The following is a 16,775-nucleotide window of genomic DNA, read 5'->3' on the forward strand; positions in this document are numbered from 1 at the left end:
ACACCTGCTCCTCTGCCCAGTACACCTGCTCCTCTGTCCAGTACACCTGCTCCTCTGTCCAGTACACCTGCTCCTCTGCCCAGTTCACCTGCTCCTCTGCCCAGTACACCTGCTCCTGCTCCTCTGCCCAGTACACCTGCTCCTCTGCCCAGTACACCTGCTCCTCTGCCCAGTACACCTGCTCCTCTGCCCAGTACACCTGCTCCTCTGCCCAGTACACCTGCGCCTCCAGAGACCCAAGGCTCTTTGAGGTTCCCTCAAGACTTCACATCAGTTACTACCTCATGGGTCTTTGTTCGTACTAGTCCATCTATCTTATCTGTCCAGGCTGCTTCTCCAAGCACTAAATGCCTACTGCTCCTTACATTTCAAGTCTGCATCCGGGGATCATGCCTGTGCCAGGCCTATGAGCTCGGGTTCCTCCCTGCTGACCTGCCTAATAGGAAAGAACAGCTACGTCTTGCCAAACACGTTGTCTTAGTTTCTTTTCCTTATTCTGTAACAAAGTACCCAGACAAAAGCAACTGAGGGCAGCGCCAGTGTACCTTGGCTCACAGTTCAAGGAACAGTGTGGAGGGAAAGTCAAAGCAGCAGGAGCTTTAGGGCAGCTAAAGCTTCACGCTGCATCTGTAGTTGAGACATAGAGAGCGATAAATGCTCGTGCCCAGCTTGCCTTCTCCAGTCACAATGTAGCACCCCATCCCTGGGAAATGGTGCCACCTACCATGCCTGAGTCTTCCGACTTCGATTGTCCTCACCACAATAACCTCCCCACGCATGCCCAAAGGCCCACCTCCCAGGTGACTCTACATTATGTCAAGTTAACAGTTAACACTCAGCGTTGTATATATTAACGAGGCTGATTTAAGTCTTGCTTTCCCTCCTCCCGGTAGCTAAGAGACCATGAACTACTCATTGCTTGTGCACATCTAAGATGCTACGGTTCATCTCCCTCTTCATAGGCTTAGGGTGAAAGTCAATGAGATGCCAGATGTGAAATTCATTGTAAATATTTGTGTACACATTTATTCAGCAGATAACCTCTCAGCAATTCTAAGGATGATCCAGGAGGTGCTGTGTTAGGTGGAAGTGTGGCCTTGGGGCTTTTGTGGAGTCAAAGTTAGTGTATTTATACCCCCCTATCCAGCTGTACCAGACACTGAGCCCCTTGGGGTCAGGAACCATGTGTTATTTACCTCCACACATAGAAAGTCTGTATCAGTGAACTTTCCAGCACTACATCAAATGTCCGAGGTAATCTTCTTACAATGATAAGAGGTTTATTTCGGCTCACAGTTTTGGAAGTCAAGTCCACGATAGACTGGTCCTGTGGTCAGAGTATGTAGTAGGATAATTGCTTAGCTCATGTCCAGATCACTAAAGAGAGAGGAAAGGCCAGAGCCGCATTCTTCCTCCCCTTAAGGGGCACCATAAGAGACAGGTGTGGTGGCACACACCTTTAATCCCAGTACTCGGGAGGCAGAGGCAGGCGAATCCCTGTGAGTTCGAGGCCAGCCTGGTCCAAAAAATGAGTCCAGGACAGCCAAGGCTAAACAGAGAAACCCTGTCTCAAAAAACAAAAACAACAACACCAAAAAAGCCACCCTAAGGCCGGGCGTGGTGGTGCATGCCTTTAATCCCAGCACTCGGGAGGCAGAGGCAGGCGGATCGCTGTGAGTTCGAGGCCAGCCTGGTCTACAAAGTGAGTCCAGGACAGTCAAGGCTACACAGAGAAACCCTGTCTTGAAAAACAAAAAACAAACAAACAAACAAAAGCCACCCTAATGATTTAAGACTTCCCAGTAGGCTGGTCCTCCTGTGTTGTAGTTTAATGACAAACTTGACACAACCTAGAAGAGAGACTCCAATTAAAAAAAAAATGCCTCCATGAGATTGGCCCACAGGCAAGTCTGTCAGGCATTTTCTTAATGCATGATTGGTGTAGGAGAGTCCAGCCCACTGTGGGTGCTGCCACCTCTGGGCAGGTGACCCTGGAGTTGTATAAGGAACAGCACCCATCCGCGGCTTCTGTTTCAGTTCCTGCCCAGACTTCCTTTAGCGATGAACTGGGATGTGGAAGTGTAAGCGAAATGAACACTTCTTCCTCAAGTTGCTTGTGCCCATGCTGTTTTATCACAGCCATAGAAACCCTGAGATAGAACCACTGTCTCCCAATAGCACCACGGCTGCAACCAAACCTTCGCTATACCTACCAATCCGTGAGAAATAGTTCAGCTTTAAAACTGTATCAAGGAGCTCAGGAGATATTTTCATCATCAAGTGAAGGGCCATCCAAGGGAGAGGAAAAACTGAAGCAAGCTCGTGGAGATGGTCTGGAGTAGGCCATAGTCAGAGCATTCCAAACGGTTTAATGTGGATGGCGGTGTAGACGTGAGGAGTATATGGTCAGGAACGAAGGCAACTGGCGGAAGAGTCAAGCGTTCATGTTAGAGAGGTGGGATTTGGAGAGTGGCGGTGGCATTTCTAAAATGGACTTAGGAAGAGACAGACCTCTGCTGCCGTGCGGAGTGTGGTATCGACAATACTGGTGGCTCTAGTGGAAGTTGGACAGTAAAGAGGCTTGTGCCACAGAATTGCAAAAAAAGGCTAGCGTAAGCATTCTTGAGAGAGAATAGACCATCACAAGGGGAGGGTTAGCAGGGCCGGCAAGCAAAAGGGGGGAGTAGTGTGTGTTTGCTGGGTTCTAGACACACACAGCAAATGTTTTCTATGCGTGCTTCATGTCCAGGCCCTATGTCCAGGTGATGGGGCCAGGCTCTTGGTGTGCATTTTTTGGTTTTGTTTTGTTTTTTCAAGACTGGGTTTCTCTGTGTAAGCCTTGGCTGTCCTAGATTCGCTTTGTAGACCAGGCTGGCCTCGAACTCACAGCGATCCTCTGCCTCCCGAGTGCTGGGATTAAAGGCATACACCACCACGCCCAGCTGCAAGTGGGATTTCTTTTTTTTATTTTTTTTATTTTTTTTATTTTGGTTTTTCGAGACAGGGTTTCTCTGTGTAGCCTTGGCCATCCTGGACTCACTTTGTAGACCAGGCTGGCCTCGAACTCACAGCGATCCGCCTGCCTCTGCCTCCCGAGTGCTGGGATTAAAGGCGTGCGCCACCACGCCCGGCCCCAAGTGGGATTTCTTAAACTTAACTTTAAGATACATCTTCTAACTTCTTGGAATGCCATCACGGGGCTACCTTGTGGTTAGTCTAGACTACTGGTGAATGAGGCCACATGGAGGAGAACCGTGGTGCCCAGACCTCAGCCAGCACGCATAGCCAGACTTTCCAACTGAATGCATCTTACAAGTGAGCCCAGATGACACTAAGGAAGGGACCATCCAGACACCCACAGAACTATGATAAATAATAAATGATCGCTGTCCTAAGCAATTGAATCTGGGGAGCGGTTCATTGCAACTGGAGTAATTTCTGTGTTCATCCCAAATGGCATCTACTTATGTTGCTACGCTCAGCAGTGGCTCTCATTTTATGAAAAGCATCAATTTTATGTCTTGTATAAAAATTAAGACCCCAGAGCACCAATTTTCCCTACCCTAGCAATTAGAAGAGATTTAAGGCAGTTTTATTTGCAGGAATCTTAAAGCGAATGGTATCCACTGAATAACCACAGTGAATCTAATGGAAATGTCCCGAGCCTGGACACAGACCAGAAGGCCTGATACCTGGTTCCTCCATTTACCAACTGTGTAAAAACTAAGCTTTTTCTTGTCCATAAAAGGGGGCCGAATCCATGGGAGTGGGTTGTGGTGTGGGCTTACCCATACCCTGAATTGAGAAAAAAAATGTGTACCTTAAAAATGAGAGTCCGAGCAGGTACCTTGTATGGTTGTATTGAGGATGAATGTATTTATGTGGTTAAAACTGGTAGCAAATTTGACTCAAGGCAAAAAGGCAGAATTTTGTCTTTCTTCCCATTCTTGGGCATTTGAGTATAGACGACAATCTAAAATAATTTGATTTAGTTTGTCCTTCTCTGTGGTGGTCAAGCACCAGTGAGTAGGGATGTGGGTTACTGAGAGCCTAAGTGACAGAGCCCTAATGCCAGGGTCATCTTTTTGATCTCTTAAGATCTAAGTGCGATGGGCTTGAACTTCATGCTTTCATTTCATAAATTTTGTCATTTCAAACTTCCTCTCATGGTGTCTGATTTTAATTTCTGTCTCCACCTCCAGCCCCTCTCTCTCTCTCTCTCTCTCTTCCTTTAGGAAAGACTGAGACATTGCTTACTCCACACTCAAGCATCCTCACATCTCCCTTTCCAAAAAGCATAGCTGGGTCTGACAGTCTTTCCTAAGCCTTTAAGGGCACAGGAGGTGGCACATCGTATGCACGACAAACCACACATCTTCCTTTGGCTGTTCCAGTATTATGCACTTGTTTACCTTCTGGCATGGAGGGGATGGTTCTTCTGGCTCTGGATCTGTGCAGTAGTTCCTGGGATTCAAAGTGTGCACCATCACACCCGGCTGTGGATCACTGTGAGTTCGAGGCCAGCTTGGTCTACAAATCAAGTCCAGGACAGCCAAGGCTACACAGAGAAACCCTGTCTTGAAAAACTGATAGATAGATAGATAGATAGACAGACAGACAGATAGACAGACAGATAGAATGGGAAGGGGTGTGCGTGCACAAATGTGGAAGTCAGATGACAACCTCAGGTGTCAGGCCTCTTCTTCCATGCTGCGTTGTCACAGAGTCTCTTGTTTGAGCTGCATATGCCAGAGAGTCTCCTATCTCCACTTCCTGCCTTGCAGCAGAAGTGCTAGGATCACAGACTGGTCCTCCTGTGTCCGGCTTTGACTGGGGAGCTGAACTTAGGTCCTCACACTTTACCCACTGAGCCGTCTCAAGCCTTCCCCCGGCTTCCTTACTCATCATTTTCTCTTTCCTCTCCTTTCCCTATTACTACCTCCTCTCATTTTGCTGAGTGAATTCCAAAATTCTTCTCTCTCTCCTCTTTTTCTTTTTTCTTTTTAAAAACACAGCACTTTGGTTTTGTTTTTTTGGGTTTTTTTTTTGTTTTTATTGTTGTTGTTGTTTTGTTTTGTTTTTTTCTAGGCAGGGTTTCTCTGTGTGGCCTTGGCTGTCCTGGCCTCGCATTGTAGACCAAGGCTGGCCTCAAACTCACAGGGATCCACCTACCTCTGCCTCCTGTGTGCTGATATTAAAGGCGTGTGCTACCACCATGCCTGGCTAAAACACAGCACTTTGGTCACTCAATTTCCAACTTCTTCTAGGCCCAGCATTGAAGAAAAGGTGCTTCTGTGCCCTGGGATCCTTGCTTCTAAGAAGGCAGCTGTGGATTAAAATGGCATTTTTTTTTTCTTACAATAATCACAGCATTTCATATTTATTGAGTGCTTGCTGTGTGCCTGGCATTCTATCCAGTGCTGCCCAGTATCATTTTCTCGTTTGATCTTCACAACAACTGTGGGGTAGTTTTTGTTATTGATTGTCCTAAAGACATGAAAGGGGTGCACGTGTCAGAAAAACTGAGGTAACTGACCTAAGATCACTCAGCCAGCAAGAGGTGGAGCAAGGATTAAAAGGCTGGTCTGTGCGGTTCCTGGGTCCCAGCCTGAGCTTATTCTCCCACGTTACATGGCCTTTCAGGGGAGAGAGAAAGAGAAAGCAATCAGACCCGAGGCTACGCGAAGAAGGAGATGCCATCTGTTCTCCTATTGTTTCGCAAATTTGAAAGGATTGTTTCATATGTTATCTCATTGTTCCTGCGGTGCAGAGTGGCTACTCATTATCCATCTTGTCCAGTTGGAAATGAGGAAAGGAAACCGGGCCTAGGGTGTTTGGTTTTAAGACTGAAGTTCTAGATGAGTAGGAGGGTCAGGTGCTACGGTAGGTGCTAATGGCCCCGGTCATAGTGGAGAAGAGGCGGAGGGATGAAGGGTCAGGAGACGCCACACATAACTGAAGCCACCAGGAGGATGGTGGCGCAGCAGCTAATGAAAATGATCGTGCCCCAGGGACTGAGCTTTTCAGTGCACGAGGAGCAGTGAGGTGTCCGTGATGAGAATAATATGGCTGGTGGGCAAAGAAGAGCAAAGTTTTGTATGAGGGTGGGCGTGGCGATGCTGCCGCCACCTCCTGGTGTTATGATACATGGAGGTGGGGGGTCGGGCGGGAGGGGGTGGGGAGGAAGAGCCTTTCTGCAGAAGGCTACCACGGAGGCAGGGTCCCGGGGGAGGAGAAGGTTTCAGTAAAGACAGAGAGGTAACCCGAGTACTCCAGAGATGTAGGGGGTGGAACCGGGGTTCTAGAAGGAGCAGGGAGGAAAGCTGCCAGTCAACCCTGCAGTGGGAACCTGAGTAAAAGGGCTGGTAAGCATCTCTAACAAGCAGTGTAAAGATTAGGAGCCTGGTGGAGAGGCAGAGAGGCTGCCAATCTGGGTTGTTCCCTGGGCCAGAGAGAAGCATCTTCGACAAGTCATAATGGAACTGAGAATTGTTATGTGACTCAAGCTTCTAAGATCTGGGGTGGGGATGACTGTAGAAAAGGACTAGGAGGGGCTGGAGATATGGCTCAGTGGTTAAGAACATGGACTGCTCTTGCAGAGGACCCAGGTTCAATTCCCAGCACCCACATAGCAGCTTACAACTGTCTGCAACTCCAGTTCCATGGGATCTGACACCCTCACACAGACACACACACACACACACACACACACACACACAGACACACACACACACACAAACACACACATATATATATACAGGCAAAACATCAATGCACACGAAATAAAAATAAATTAAAAGAAAAAGACAACAGCTTTAGACCCAAACTGTCGGTCCAGTGACCTCAGGACAGTGGAAAGTGAAGTGCACACAAGGATTTGAAGGTGAGGGTTCTACTTACCCCCTGAACCCTACCACTACCACCTGTGGAAGAGCTGGGATCTGCTAAGGTTCAGACAAGAATATTTACCACCCCAGTTGGCAGCCTCCGTGCTACTGCTGGTAATGGGGGAGCAGCACGAGTTATTTTAACAAGGTTGATGGCATTTCTAAAGGTTATTTGGGCCACTGGCATAGAAGGTGGAGAGAGAGGCAGGAGTTGGAAAGGTCCTGCATTAGGTCAGGTGTGGTGGCACATGCCTTTAATCCCAGCACTCGGGAGGCAGAGGCGGGCGGATCGCTGTAAGTTTGAGGCCAGCCTGGTCTACAAAGTGAGTCCAGGATAGTCAAGGCTACAGAGAAAACCTGTCTCGAAAAAAAACAAAACAAAACAAAACAAAAAAAAAAAAAGAAAGAAAGAAAGAAAAAAGAAAATAACCAAAGTTCTTGCATTAGTCCAGACCAGAAGCCATGAGCCCTGAACCAGGATACATTATGCAGAGAAAAGGAAATGGAAGAGAAAGGACAGGATATGTTCAGATGTCATCATTACCAGACTCAAAGGAGAGGGACCATGAAGGAACGGATGTGCAGGCCAGAGGACATCCAACTTCCTAGCTTTGCTTTCACTTGTTCATAGTCTGTGCTCCCTCCTTGAGAGTTTATGAGAACGGAGTTAAAAACGTTTGGAAATAGCAAAACTTGACACTGTCATCATCTACATTATCAAAGCCCTCTGAATACCATTCTAGGTGCAGACTATGGAATGTGGGATAAGAATTAGGGCAGGTCATAATAGTCACCCAGATATATAGGATCTGGGGCTCCCAAGAAATTGTGGAGTCCCTACACCTGCCCGGAGCGGAGGGGCGGGACGGATCTTACATAGGTTCCGCCCAGGGGCGGGGCCTGAGCCCAGCGGGAACCCAACCCATCTCCAGCCAGAGCCTCAACCCTCTGTAGCTGAGGTGGGAACCAGACCCGCCCCGCTCGCCTCCCACCTCCCACCACCAGGTGCAACAGCCCAGCTGCGTTTTCCTGGAGCCAGCTCTTGTCCGAGGTAAGGGGCGCGGTCCCGACCCTGCTCTAGCTTGCTTGGGAGCACGGGAACCGAGTGCAAGGCAGCCTAGGGGACTCCCAGAGGGGCTGCGGGAGGCCGCCAGGGACCCGCACCACAGCAGAGAAGGAGCGCTGGCCTCGCACCCCGGGATTCCCAGGTTCGCTGGGAAACAGCGACCGCTGAGGCTGGAGCAGATGAGCAGTAACTGCAGGCAGAGTGGTGGCTGGGGACGTCTGGCAGCGGGAGAGGGTACCAGGCTGCTGAGGGCAAGCGGAGGGTTGCAGAAAGGATGGAGGGGAGGCAGGCGAGAGGAGGGGCGTGCAGGTGGAGAGCCGGGGTGGACTGGGGCGGGGGGTGGCTTTGAGATGAACAGTTGAGTAAGGACTGAAAGGAAGGGGCGCAGGGCAGGAGCGAGTGTCCGGTTAGATTGAGGATCAGGGCTTCTGGGACGTTGAGTGTGGTTAGCTGGGAGTGAAAGGGTGCAGAACCAAGCCCAGCTGTTACCCGTGAGGGGGTCTCGGCGGATGGAGACATAGGGGTGGGGTTTGGAGGGGACAAGGCAGGAAGAAGGGAAATGTGGGAAGCCAGCTGGGTCTACCCCGCCCTCAGAGGGAGGGGCAGGAACTAGGTAGGAGAGAGGGTCGTGGCCTTGCATATGGGCGAGGGACACTTGAGTTCTGGTCAGGAGGAAGGAGACGGCGCTGGGTCTTGCGGCTGGAAGCAGAAGAATCTTGAGGTAACTTGCAGAGTGAGGTGGTGGGTCAGGTTAGCGGGGAGTCCAAATGTGGGTGTGAGGTGGGAAATGTTATGAGGATCGATTACAGCCTTGGCACCAGCTGTGTCTTGGCTTCTCCTAGCATGAGGGCAGCAGGCGCTGGACCAGACTGCAATGACAGACAATTGGAGTCACGGGCAAGAAGAGACTAGTGGACAGAAAAATTCATCCACCTGCAGCTCTATCCCGGAGTCAAGCAGGGGGGCTTTGAGAGGGCAGGACGACAGCCTCTAGAAGCCAACAGAGCTGTGGAGTGGAGTGGGTTTCTCCAGCCCACTTTCCCAGAACCCAGATGAAACGCTGTAGACTGTAAACGGAATGAGTCTGTGTGTGTGTGTGTGTGTGTGTGTGTGTGTGTGTGTGTGTACACGTACCCTCGTGCAAGCAGATGGAGCACACCGTTTCTGCACCCAAAGACAGAAGAAGAGGAGAGCACTTGCTAGGCAAGTATTAGGAACTAAGTTCAAATCCTCAGTTTTTAGGAGCCTGGCACCATCTCTGTCCGTGTAACCCCAGCTGTGGGGACAGAGACAGGGTGGATCCCCAGAACTTGAAATTTGACCATCTCAAAAAAACAAAAAACAAAAAACAAAAACAAGGGGAGGGAGCAAAGCTGGAGAGATGGCTCATCAGTTAGGAGCACTTGTTGCTTTTGTAGAGGAGACAGGGACTCAGTTCTCAGGAAGAGCATGTAGCTTAACCCATCCTAACTCCAGTCCCAGGGGAGTCTGACATCCTCTTCTGACATCAGTAGACACCAGGTACTAGCATGGTGCACATACAGATGTGTACAAAGACATTCATACACATAAAAATTTAAATAAATCTAAAAGAATAAAGAGCAACCGAAGTAGGTACCCAGTGCCCCCCTCCCCCGTTAGCCTCTGCATGTGCACATGAGCACATGGGGTAAAGGTTAACATACACCACACACACAAACATATGCGTACACACACGCAAGAGAAAAGGAACTAAAAACAAAAGAGAGGAAGGCCTCCTGTAGGAGTCAGAAGCCACGGTGTCTTGGGAGTAAAGGAGAGGGGGTTTTGAGGGAGGCAGAGGGGTCAGTGAAGTCTCTTGGATATGAAAGATTTAGCCAACAGTGGAGTAAAGTATGCTCCTGTCAGAAGATGTAGGCTGGGAAAAGGTGACAGAAAACGAAACGTCGGTAACTGAGAATGAGCTTCGGTAACTGAGAATGAGCTGGCGAGGTCCCTGCTCCCTCTCTGCTGAGGTCACAGAGGGCCTGGCATGCCGTAGGTGTGCAGCGACTGTGGACTGAGTCAGTAATTGAGCTGCGCTTATAAGGACCAAGGAGAATAATGTGGGTTGGCAAGAGTTTTGTAAACCGTAAAGTGCCGTTCAGAGAACCACTGTTGCTATACAGCTGTGCCTGGGTAATACACCGCTGGCCAGCTCCTTCCAACCAGAATGAAGGACACCCACTTTATGGAGCCTTGATGGTGTGGAAGGTGGGGTGCCTCTGAAGCAGCCAGCAGAATGCGTTGGAGTCAGCAAGCGCTCAGCAGATGGTAACTGTCCTGAGAGTGTTTCTGTGACTCTGAGAGACCTGGGAAAGCAGTGACTCGGGGCTGGGTTGGTGGTAGGTTGGCGATTAGGAATGGTCTGAAGAAAGAATAAATTGTGAAGGTGTGATTTGGCGGAAGGAGACATACAACAGAACAAGAGCCACACTTACACCCAACTCCCTTTAAAAGGCTGGTTGGTTGGTTGGTTTTTCAAGACAGGGTTTCTCTGTGTAACAGTCCTGGCTGTCCCAGACTTGCTTTTGTAGACCAGGCTGGCCTCGAACTCACAGCGATCTGCCTGTCTCTGCCTCCCGAGTGCTGGGATTAAAGGCGTGCGCCACCACACCCTTTAAAAGGTTTTTAAATCTGTAAAAATGAGTGTGTGTGTGGTGTGTACATAACTTGCTTAGAGGGCAGTGAGCATAGCACAGGGCAGGTGTGGAGGTCAGAAGACAACTTTGGGGAGTCAATTCTCTCCTTCCAGGTATTACTTTCTGAGCCATCTTAATGGCTTCCAACTCCCTCCTTACTCCCTTAATAAATGTTCCCTGAAGAGGACAGAGTCATCGAATGTCTGCTGTGTGCTACATTAAGTGCACCTTCCACATCTACCTACAATCTTCCCAACAAAGTGTATTTTACACGGGAGGAAAACTCTACCTTAGTCGTGTAAATTTCCTTATCTAGGTAATAATAAATGATAGAACAGGAAACTGAATCTAATTTATTTGATTTTTTTTTTTTGAGACAGGGTTTCTCTGTGTGGCCCTGGCATACTGGACTCACTTTGTAGACCAGGCTGGCCTTGAACTCACAGAGATCTACCTGCCCCTGCTTCCTGAGTGCTGGGATTATAGACATGTGCCACTATGCCAGGCTAGAAAGAATTTTTTGTTTTGTTTTGTTTTTGTTTGTTTTTCAAGACAGGGTTTCTCTGTATAGCTCTGGCTGGCTTCAAACTCACAGAGATCTGACTGCCACTGCCTCTGAAGTGCTGGTGTTAAAGGCATGTGCCACCACTGCCCCCCAAACTGCTTTCATCACTTAGAATGACTTGATAGAAAAAATTAAGTTTGGAAACTGTACATATATAGGTTTAGGGCTAAAAAAAATGGCTCAGGGGTAAAGGTGACTGCTGCCATGGCCCTGAGAGATGGAGAGAACCAACTCCTGTAAGCTGACCTCTGACCTCTTCCACATAAACACAGTGACACACGTGCCCTTACACACATACACAGAAAATAAAAACTGGGAGTGGTGGTGCATGCCTTTAATCCCAGCACTTGGAAGGCAGAGGCAGGCAGATCGCTGTGAGTTCGAGGCCAGCCTGGTCTACAAAGCGAGTCCAGGATAGCCAAGGCTACACAGAAAGACCCTGTCTTGAAAAACAAACAAACAAACAAACAAACAGAGACAGAGTTTCTCTGTGGAACAGCTCCTGCTGTCCTGGAACTTGCTCTGTAGACCAGGGTGGTCTCAAACTCACAAAAATCTGCCTGCTTCTACCTCCCAGGTGCTGGGATTAAAGGCATGTGCCACCACCGCCTGGCCTTTGTGTGAGGGTGTCAAGTCTCTGGAACTGGAGTTACAGACAGTTGTGAGCGGCTATGTGGGTGCTGGGAATTGGACCCTAGTCCTCTGGAAGGGCAGCCAGTGCTCTTAACCACTGAACCATCTCTCCAGTCCCCAAATAAATACCTTTTAATTAAGAGGTTTATAAAGCTAGATTGGCAGGCCAGCCAGTTGTGCAGAATCTGTCTGTTTCTGCCCTCCCCCAACCCTGCCGCCCATGCTGGGATTACAAGCACTTGTCACTGTGTCCAGCATTTTAATTTGGATTCCTGATATTGAACTCAGGTGTGAATGTTTCCATGACAAATGTTCTACTGTCTGAGCACATCCTCCTCAGTCCTCAGCATCCATTTACATACTGACATTAATGTCACAACAGTTGTTCCAGAAAGCCATCTTATTCACTCACTTTATAGAGAGGAAACTAAGGCTCAGGGTTTATTTGCCTGTAGTTGCATAATTACCGAGATTGCTGGGCTCAACCCAGGTCTCTCAGTCTTAAAGCCAAGGTCAGGTGTGGTCAGGTTCTGACTCCATGAGAAAAGCACATCCCCCGTTCCCTCTCCACTACGGTCACTGAGTTGATCTCTTCCCGATGGGCTTCAGGGCTTTTTCCTTCTCACTCGCCCCTTTCTTAACAGAAGTCAGCTTCTTCTTTAGGTGTGTATTTCTTGCTGCCCGAGAGACTGAAAGGGTTGTTTTCACAACAGCTCTTTAAGGAGAGGGGCAAACACACACACACACACACACACACACACACACACACACACACACACACACGTCTGGAACCAAGAATGGCTCCCCAGATGATTCCTGGGCTTTCATCTGTATTACTTGTCATGGAGACAGTGAGCCACCCAGTTTTGTCACTTTATGCTACTGTCACAAAAGAGAGGAAAGATTTGATCGATGCTTATCGGACGGTTGCAGCTCTGTACGCACCACTGTTCAGTGACCCGTCTGGCTGCCTGCTGAACCTCCTGGGATAGCTGTACTGCATCCAGATGAGCAGGCTTGACCGTACAGCGCGGCAAGTGCAGTGTGGTGACTTGATGCTCCAGCCTGGGTTTCGCTCACCTGAAACTTGGTATTGTATTATTTTCCTTACGCCCAGCCAACTCTGGGAGCTGTGAAGTAACAGATGTCCTGGTCACTCATTGGCTTGTCATGTGACCTTGGACAAATCACTGTTCTTTATGGAGCCTCAGTGTTTCTTACCTGTCAAGTAAGGGAGTGGCCAGATCAGAGAAACAAGGCCAGCATTTAAAACGTATGCTCTTCAGTGGTTAAGGCCTTGTTGCTCTCGCAGGGGACCTGGGTTCGATTCCCAGCACCCACATGGTGGCTTACAACCATCTGTAACTCTAGTTACAGAAGATTCAACACCCTCTTCTGGCCTCTGTGGACACTGTATACAGGTGGTACACAGACATACGTGCAAGCAAGACACCCATACACATAAAATTAAAAAAAATAAATCTTCAAAAAAAACAAAATGAGGGCTGGAGAGATGGCTCAGAGGTTAAGAACACCGGCTGCTCTTCCAAAGGTTCTGAGTTCAATTCCCAGCATCCACATGGTGGCTCACAACCATCTATAACGAGATCTGGTACCCTCTTCTGGCATGCAGGCACAGAGATCCTTCTGCCTCTGCCTCCCAAGTGCTGGGATTAAAGGTGTGTGCCACCACTGCTTGGCCAAAAGTAACTTTCAAAGAGATAACTCATTATCAGTGTGAGTGTTTCTCTAATTGCCTCACCAGTATCTAAGTTCTGTGAGGATAGGATCTGCTTCTCCCCCCCCCCCCAAAACAGCCTGGCTGTCCTGGACTGTCTTTGTAGACCAGGCTGGCCTCTAACTCACAGAGATCCTCCTCCCTCTGCCTGCTGAGTGCTGGGATTAAAGGCATGCACCACCGTTCCTGGCTTAAAGAGCCATTTATTTATTTATTGAGACAGAGTTTCTCTGTGTAACAGCTCTGGCTGTCCTGAAACTAATTCTGTAGTCCAGGCTGGCCTCGAACTCACGGAGACCCACCTGCCTCTACCTCCTAAATGCTGGGATTAAAGGCGTGTGCCACCACTGCCCGGCTCAAGAGACTTTTAATCCTAGCAGTTTAAAAATGTGAAATTGCTGGACTTGGTGGGACATATTTGTAATTTGAGCATTTGGCAGGCGGAAGCAGAAGAATCAAAGGTTCAAGACCAGCTATGTAGTGGGTTCTAAAGTAATATCCTGCTCCACTCCCCCACACCTCCAAATGTGCTGGAGGGATAGCTCAGAGGTTAAAAACACTTACTACCCTTGCAGAGGACCTGGGTTTGGCTCCCAGTACCTACACTGAGTGGCGCACCTCTGCCTGTAACTTCAGTTCTAAGGGACCCAACATCTTCTTCTAGTATCAAGGATTCCTGCAAGCACATGGTGCACATAAATTTAAGCCGTTCACATACCTACACACAAATGATAATTTAAAAATATTTTTAAAGTGATAAAATGGTTATATAATGTGAAAAGAGTAATAGAAATTTACTTGCTAGTCTTATATATGAGGAAGAAGATAAATGTTTATTGAAAGAAGTAACATCCCCTAAGGATCGCTATGAATGTTGGCAGGTGAGTGATGGCTAGAGCTGTCTGAGTTCAGAAGGGGAGGCAGCCAGTTCATTACAAAACAGGCCGAATAATAGAGCCCAAGTGACGGGAAACACAGTCGAAAAGACTGCAGAAGTGAATTAAAAGCTAGCTATGTAGCTGAGGATGTCCCTGATTCTCCTGCCTACATCCTTGAGTGCTAGGATTACACCCCAAGCATGTGCAGCCACACCCAGTTTAAGGCAGGAATTGAACTCGGGGCCTCACGTACACTAGGTGAGCACTCTACCAACTGACCTACAAGCCCAGCCCTCAGCCAGTTCTCCCATGGCTGTCCTGCACTCACCGCTCTCTATAGTCTCTACATAACACACAGCAACTACCATGAACTCAAACACGCCCACAGAATCAGGTCTAAATCCCTTACTTAAAAGGCAGGGTACAGCCAGGCGGGTGCAGTGGCACACACCTGTAATCCCAGGTCTTGGGAGGTAGAGGCAGGCAAATCTTTGAATTTGAGGCCGGCCTGGTCTATAGAATGAGTTCCAGGATAGCCAGAGCTACACAGAGCAACCCTGTCTGGAAAAATCAAAAAGAAGGAGAATGAGAAGAAGAACAAGAAGAGGAGGAGGAGGAGGAGGAGGAGGAGGAGAAGGAGGAGGAGGATTAAAGAGGTCAATAAAACGGCGGGGTGTGATGGCGCACACCTTTAATCCCAGCACTTGGGAGGCAAAGGCAGGCGGATCTCTGTGAGTTCAAGGCCAACCTGGTCTACAAAGTGAGTCCAGGACAGCCAAGGCTAACACAGAGAGACCCTGTCTCGAAAAACAAAACAAAACAAAACAAAACAAAACAAAACAAAACAAAAAAAAGAGGCCAATAAAATAATAAGTACTGCAGAGCTTCCACAAACCAGAAATCAGCCCCAGGCTGTTTACATGCAGTCCTGCTGATTCTATTTACGCTGTAGCTCCGTGAAGTAGGTGCTGTTTCCCTATTTCAGGGCGGGCACTCTGGCTTGCAGAGTCTCTATGGCTTGCCCAAGGACTATAGCCGGGGGCTAGAACAGCAGGTTTAACTCCTGACTCCCATCCACCTAGCTGTCTTCTCAGATTTTACCTAAAGGTTAAACTAAAGGGCCTGAAGTTAAGAATCAAATCTTTGTTTTAGTAAAGTTGCCGTCGGATTAGAAATTCTACATCTCAGACTCCATCCCCAGGAAACCATTAGGACAATGAATAAAGGTCTATGTGGGGGTCGTCCGCTGCAGTGTAATTTGTGGTAAGACAGGAGGGCAGGTGAAGGTACTTGTCTAGCCAACTGGCCGGGAATCCATGTGGCGTGGTAGGAGAAGAGAGCTAGCCAATTCCTGAAAACTGCCTCAGACCTCCACACTTGCCATGGTATATGTACACCCAAACACACACACAATAAATAAATAAATGTAATTTAAATTTTAAAATACTAGAAAAACAACTTTTAAACCAAGATTAGTCAATGTGGGGGCATATACCCGTAATCCCACCACTTGGGAGGTGGAGGCAGGTGGATCTCTGTGAGTCCCAGGCCATCAAAAGCTATCTGTCTTAAACACACACACACACAGACACACAGACACAGACACACACACACACACACACACACACACACACAGACACACACACACACACACACACACACACACACACACACACACACACACAGAGGCAGGCAGGCACCCTGTGTCAAAAAAAAAAAAACCACACAAAACAGCAACAACAAAACCAAGGAGAAAACAACAAACCAGGAACACTTAAAATTAAAAACACCCCTCTTGGGGCTGGAGAGATGGCTCAGTGGTTAAGAGCACCGCCTGCTCTTCCAGAGGTCCTGAGTTCAATTCTCAGCAACCACATGGTGGCTCAAAATCATCTATAATGTGATCTGATGCCCTCTTCTGCAGATAAAGCACACATATACAATAAATAAATAAATATTTTTTTAAAACCCCTCTTCCTAAATAGAAAGATAACATTAAGGCATTGGTCATATAGCACAGGGTAGGATATAGCTATAAATGTCACTGAAATAATATTTATCAACAATTAAATTGTTAAGGTATCAGTACTTTTTAAATGTACTTTAAAGTCTAAATACTTTAAAAACAGCTTATCTGTGTGTGTGTGTGTGTGTGTGTGTGTGTGTATGTGTGTGTGTGTGTGTGTGTGTGTGTGAGAGAGAGAGAGAGAGAGAGAGAGAGAGAGAGAGAGAGAGAGAGAGAGAGAGAGATGGGCACAGGCAAGTGTGCACAAAGGCTAGAGAAGGGCACCCGGTGTCTTTCTCCACTCTTCACCTTATCCCATTGAGCTGGTGGATCTCACTGAGCC

The 16,775-nt window shown here is 48.2% G+C and overlaps 1 protein-coding gene across 2 annotated transcripts in view; it reads left to right on the forward strand.

Annotated features, from left to right (window-relative positions):
- The first annotated feature begins 7,786 nt into the window (after positions 1 to 7,786).
- Positions 7,787 to 16,775, forward strand: part of RAB3B (RAB3B, member RAS oncogene family) — a 69,980-nt gene continuing 60,991 nt past the window's right edge. Inside the window, exon 1 of one of the 2 annotated variants that reach the window (XM_084784454.1) lies at positions 7,787 to 7,938. Coding sequence is in view for 1 of the 2 variants with exons in the window: in XM_084784453.1 (XP_084640579.1) it covers positions 8,594 to 8,674 (81 nt within the window). In the remaining variant the exon portion in view is untranslated. Of the gene's footprint in view, positions 7,939 to 8,590; positions 8,675 to 16,775 lie in introns of those variants that run through there. The other variant, XM_084784453.1, reaches the window with a different exon arrangement.

The sequence above is a fragment of the Acomys minous genome, assembly GCF_964271855.1.
Source record: "Acomys minous genome assembly, chromosome: 6".
Lineage (NCBI taxonomy): Eukaryota > Metazoa > Chordata > Mammalia > Rodentia > Muridae > Acomys > Acomys minous.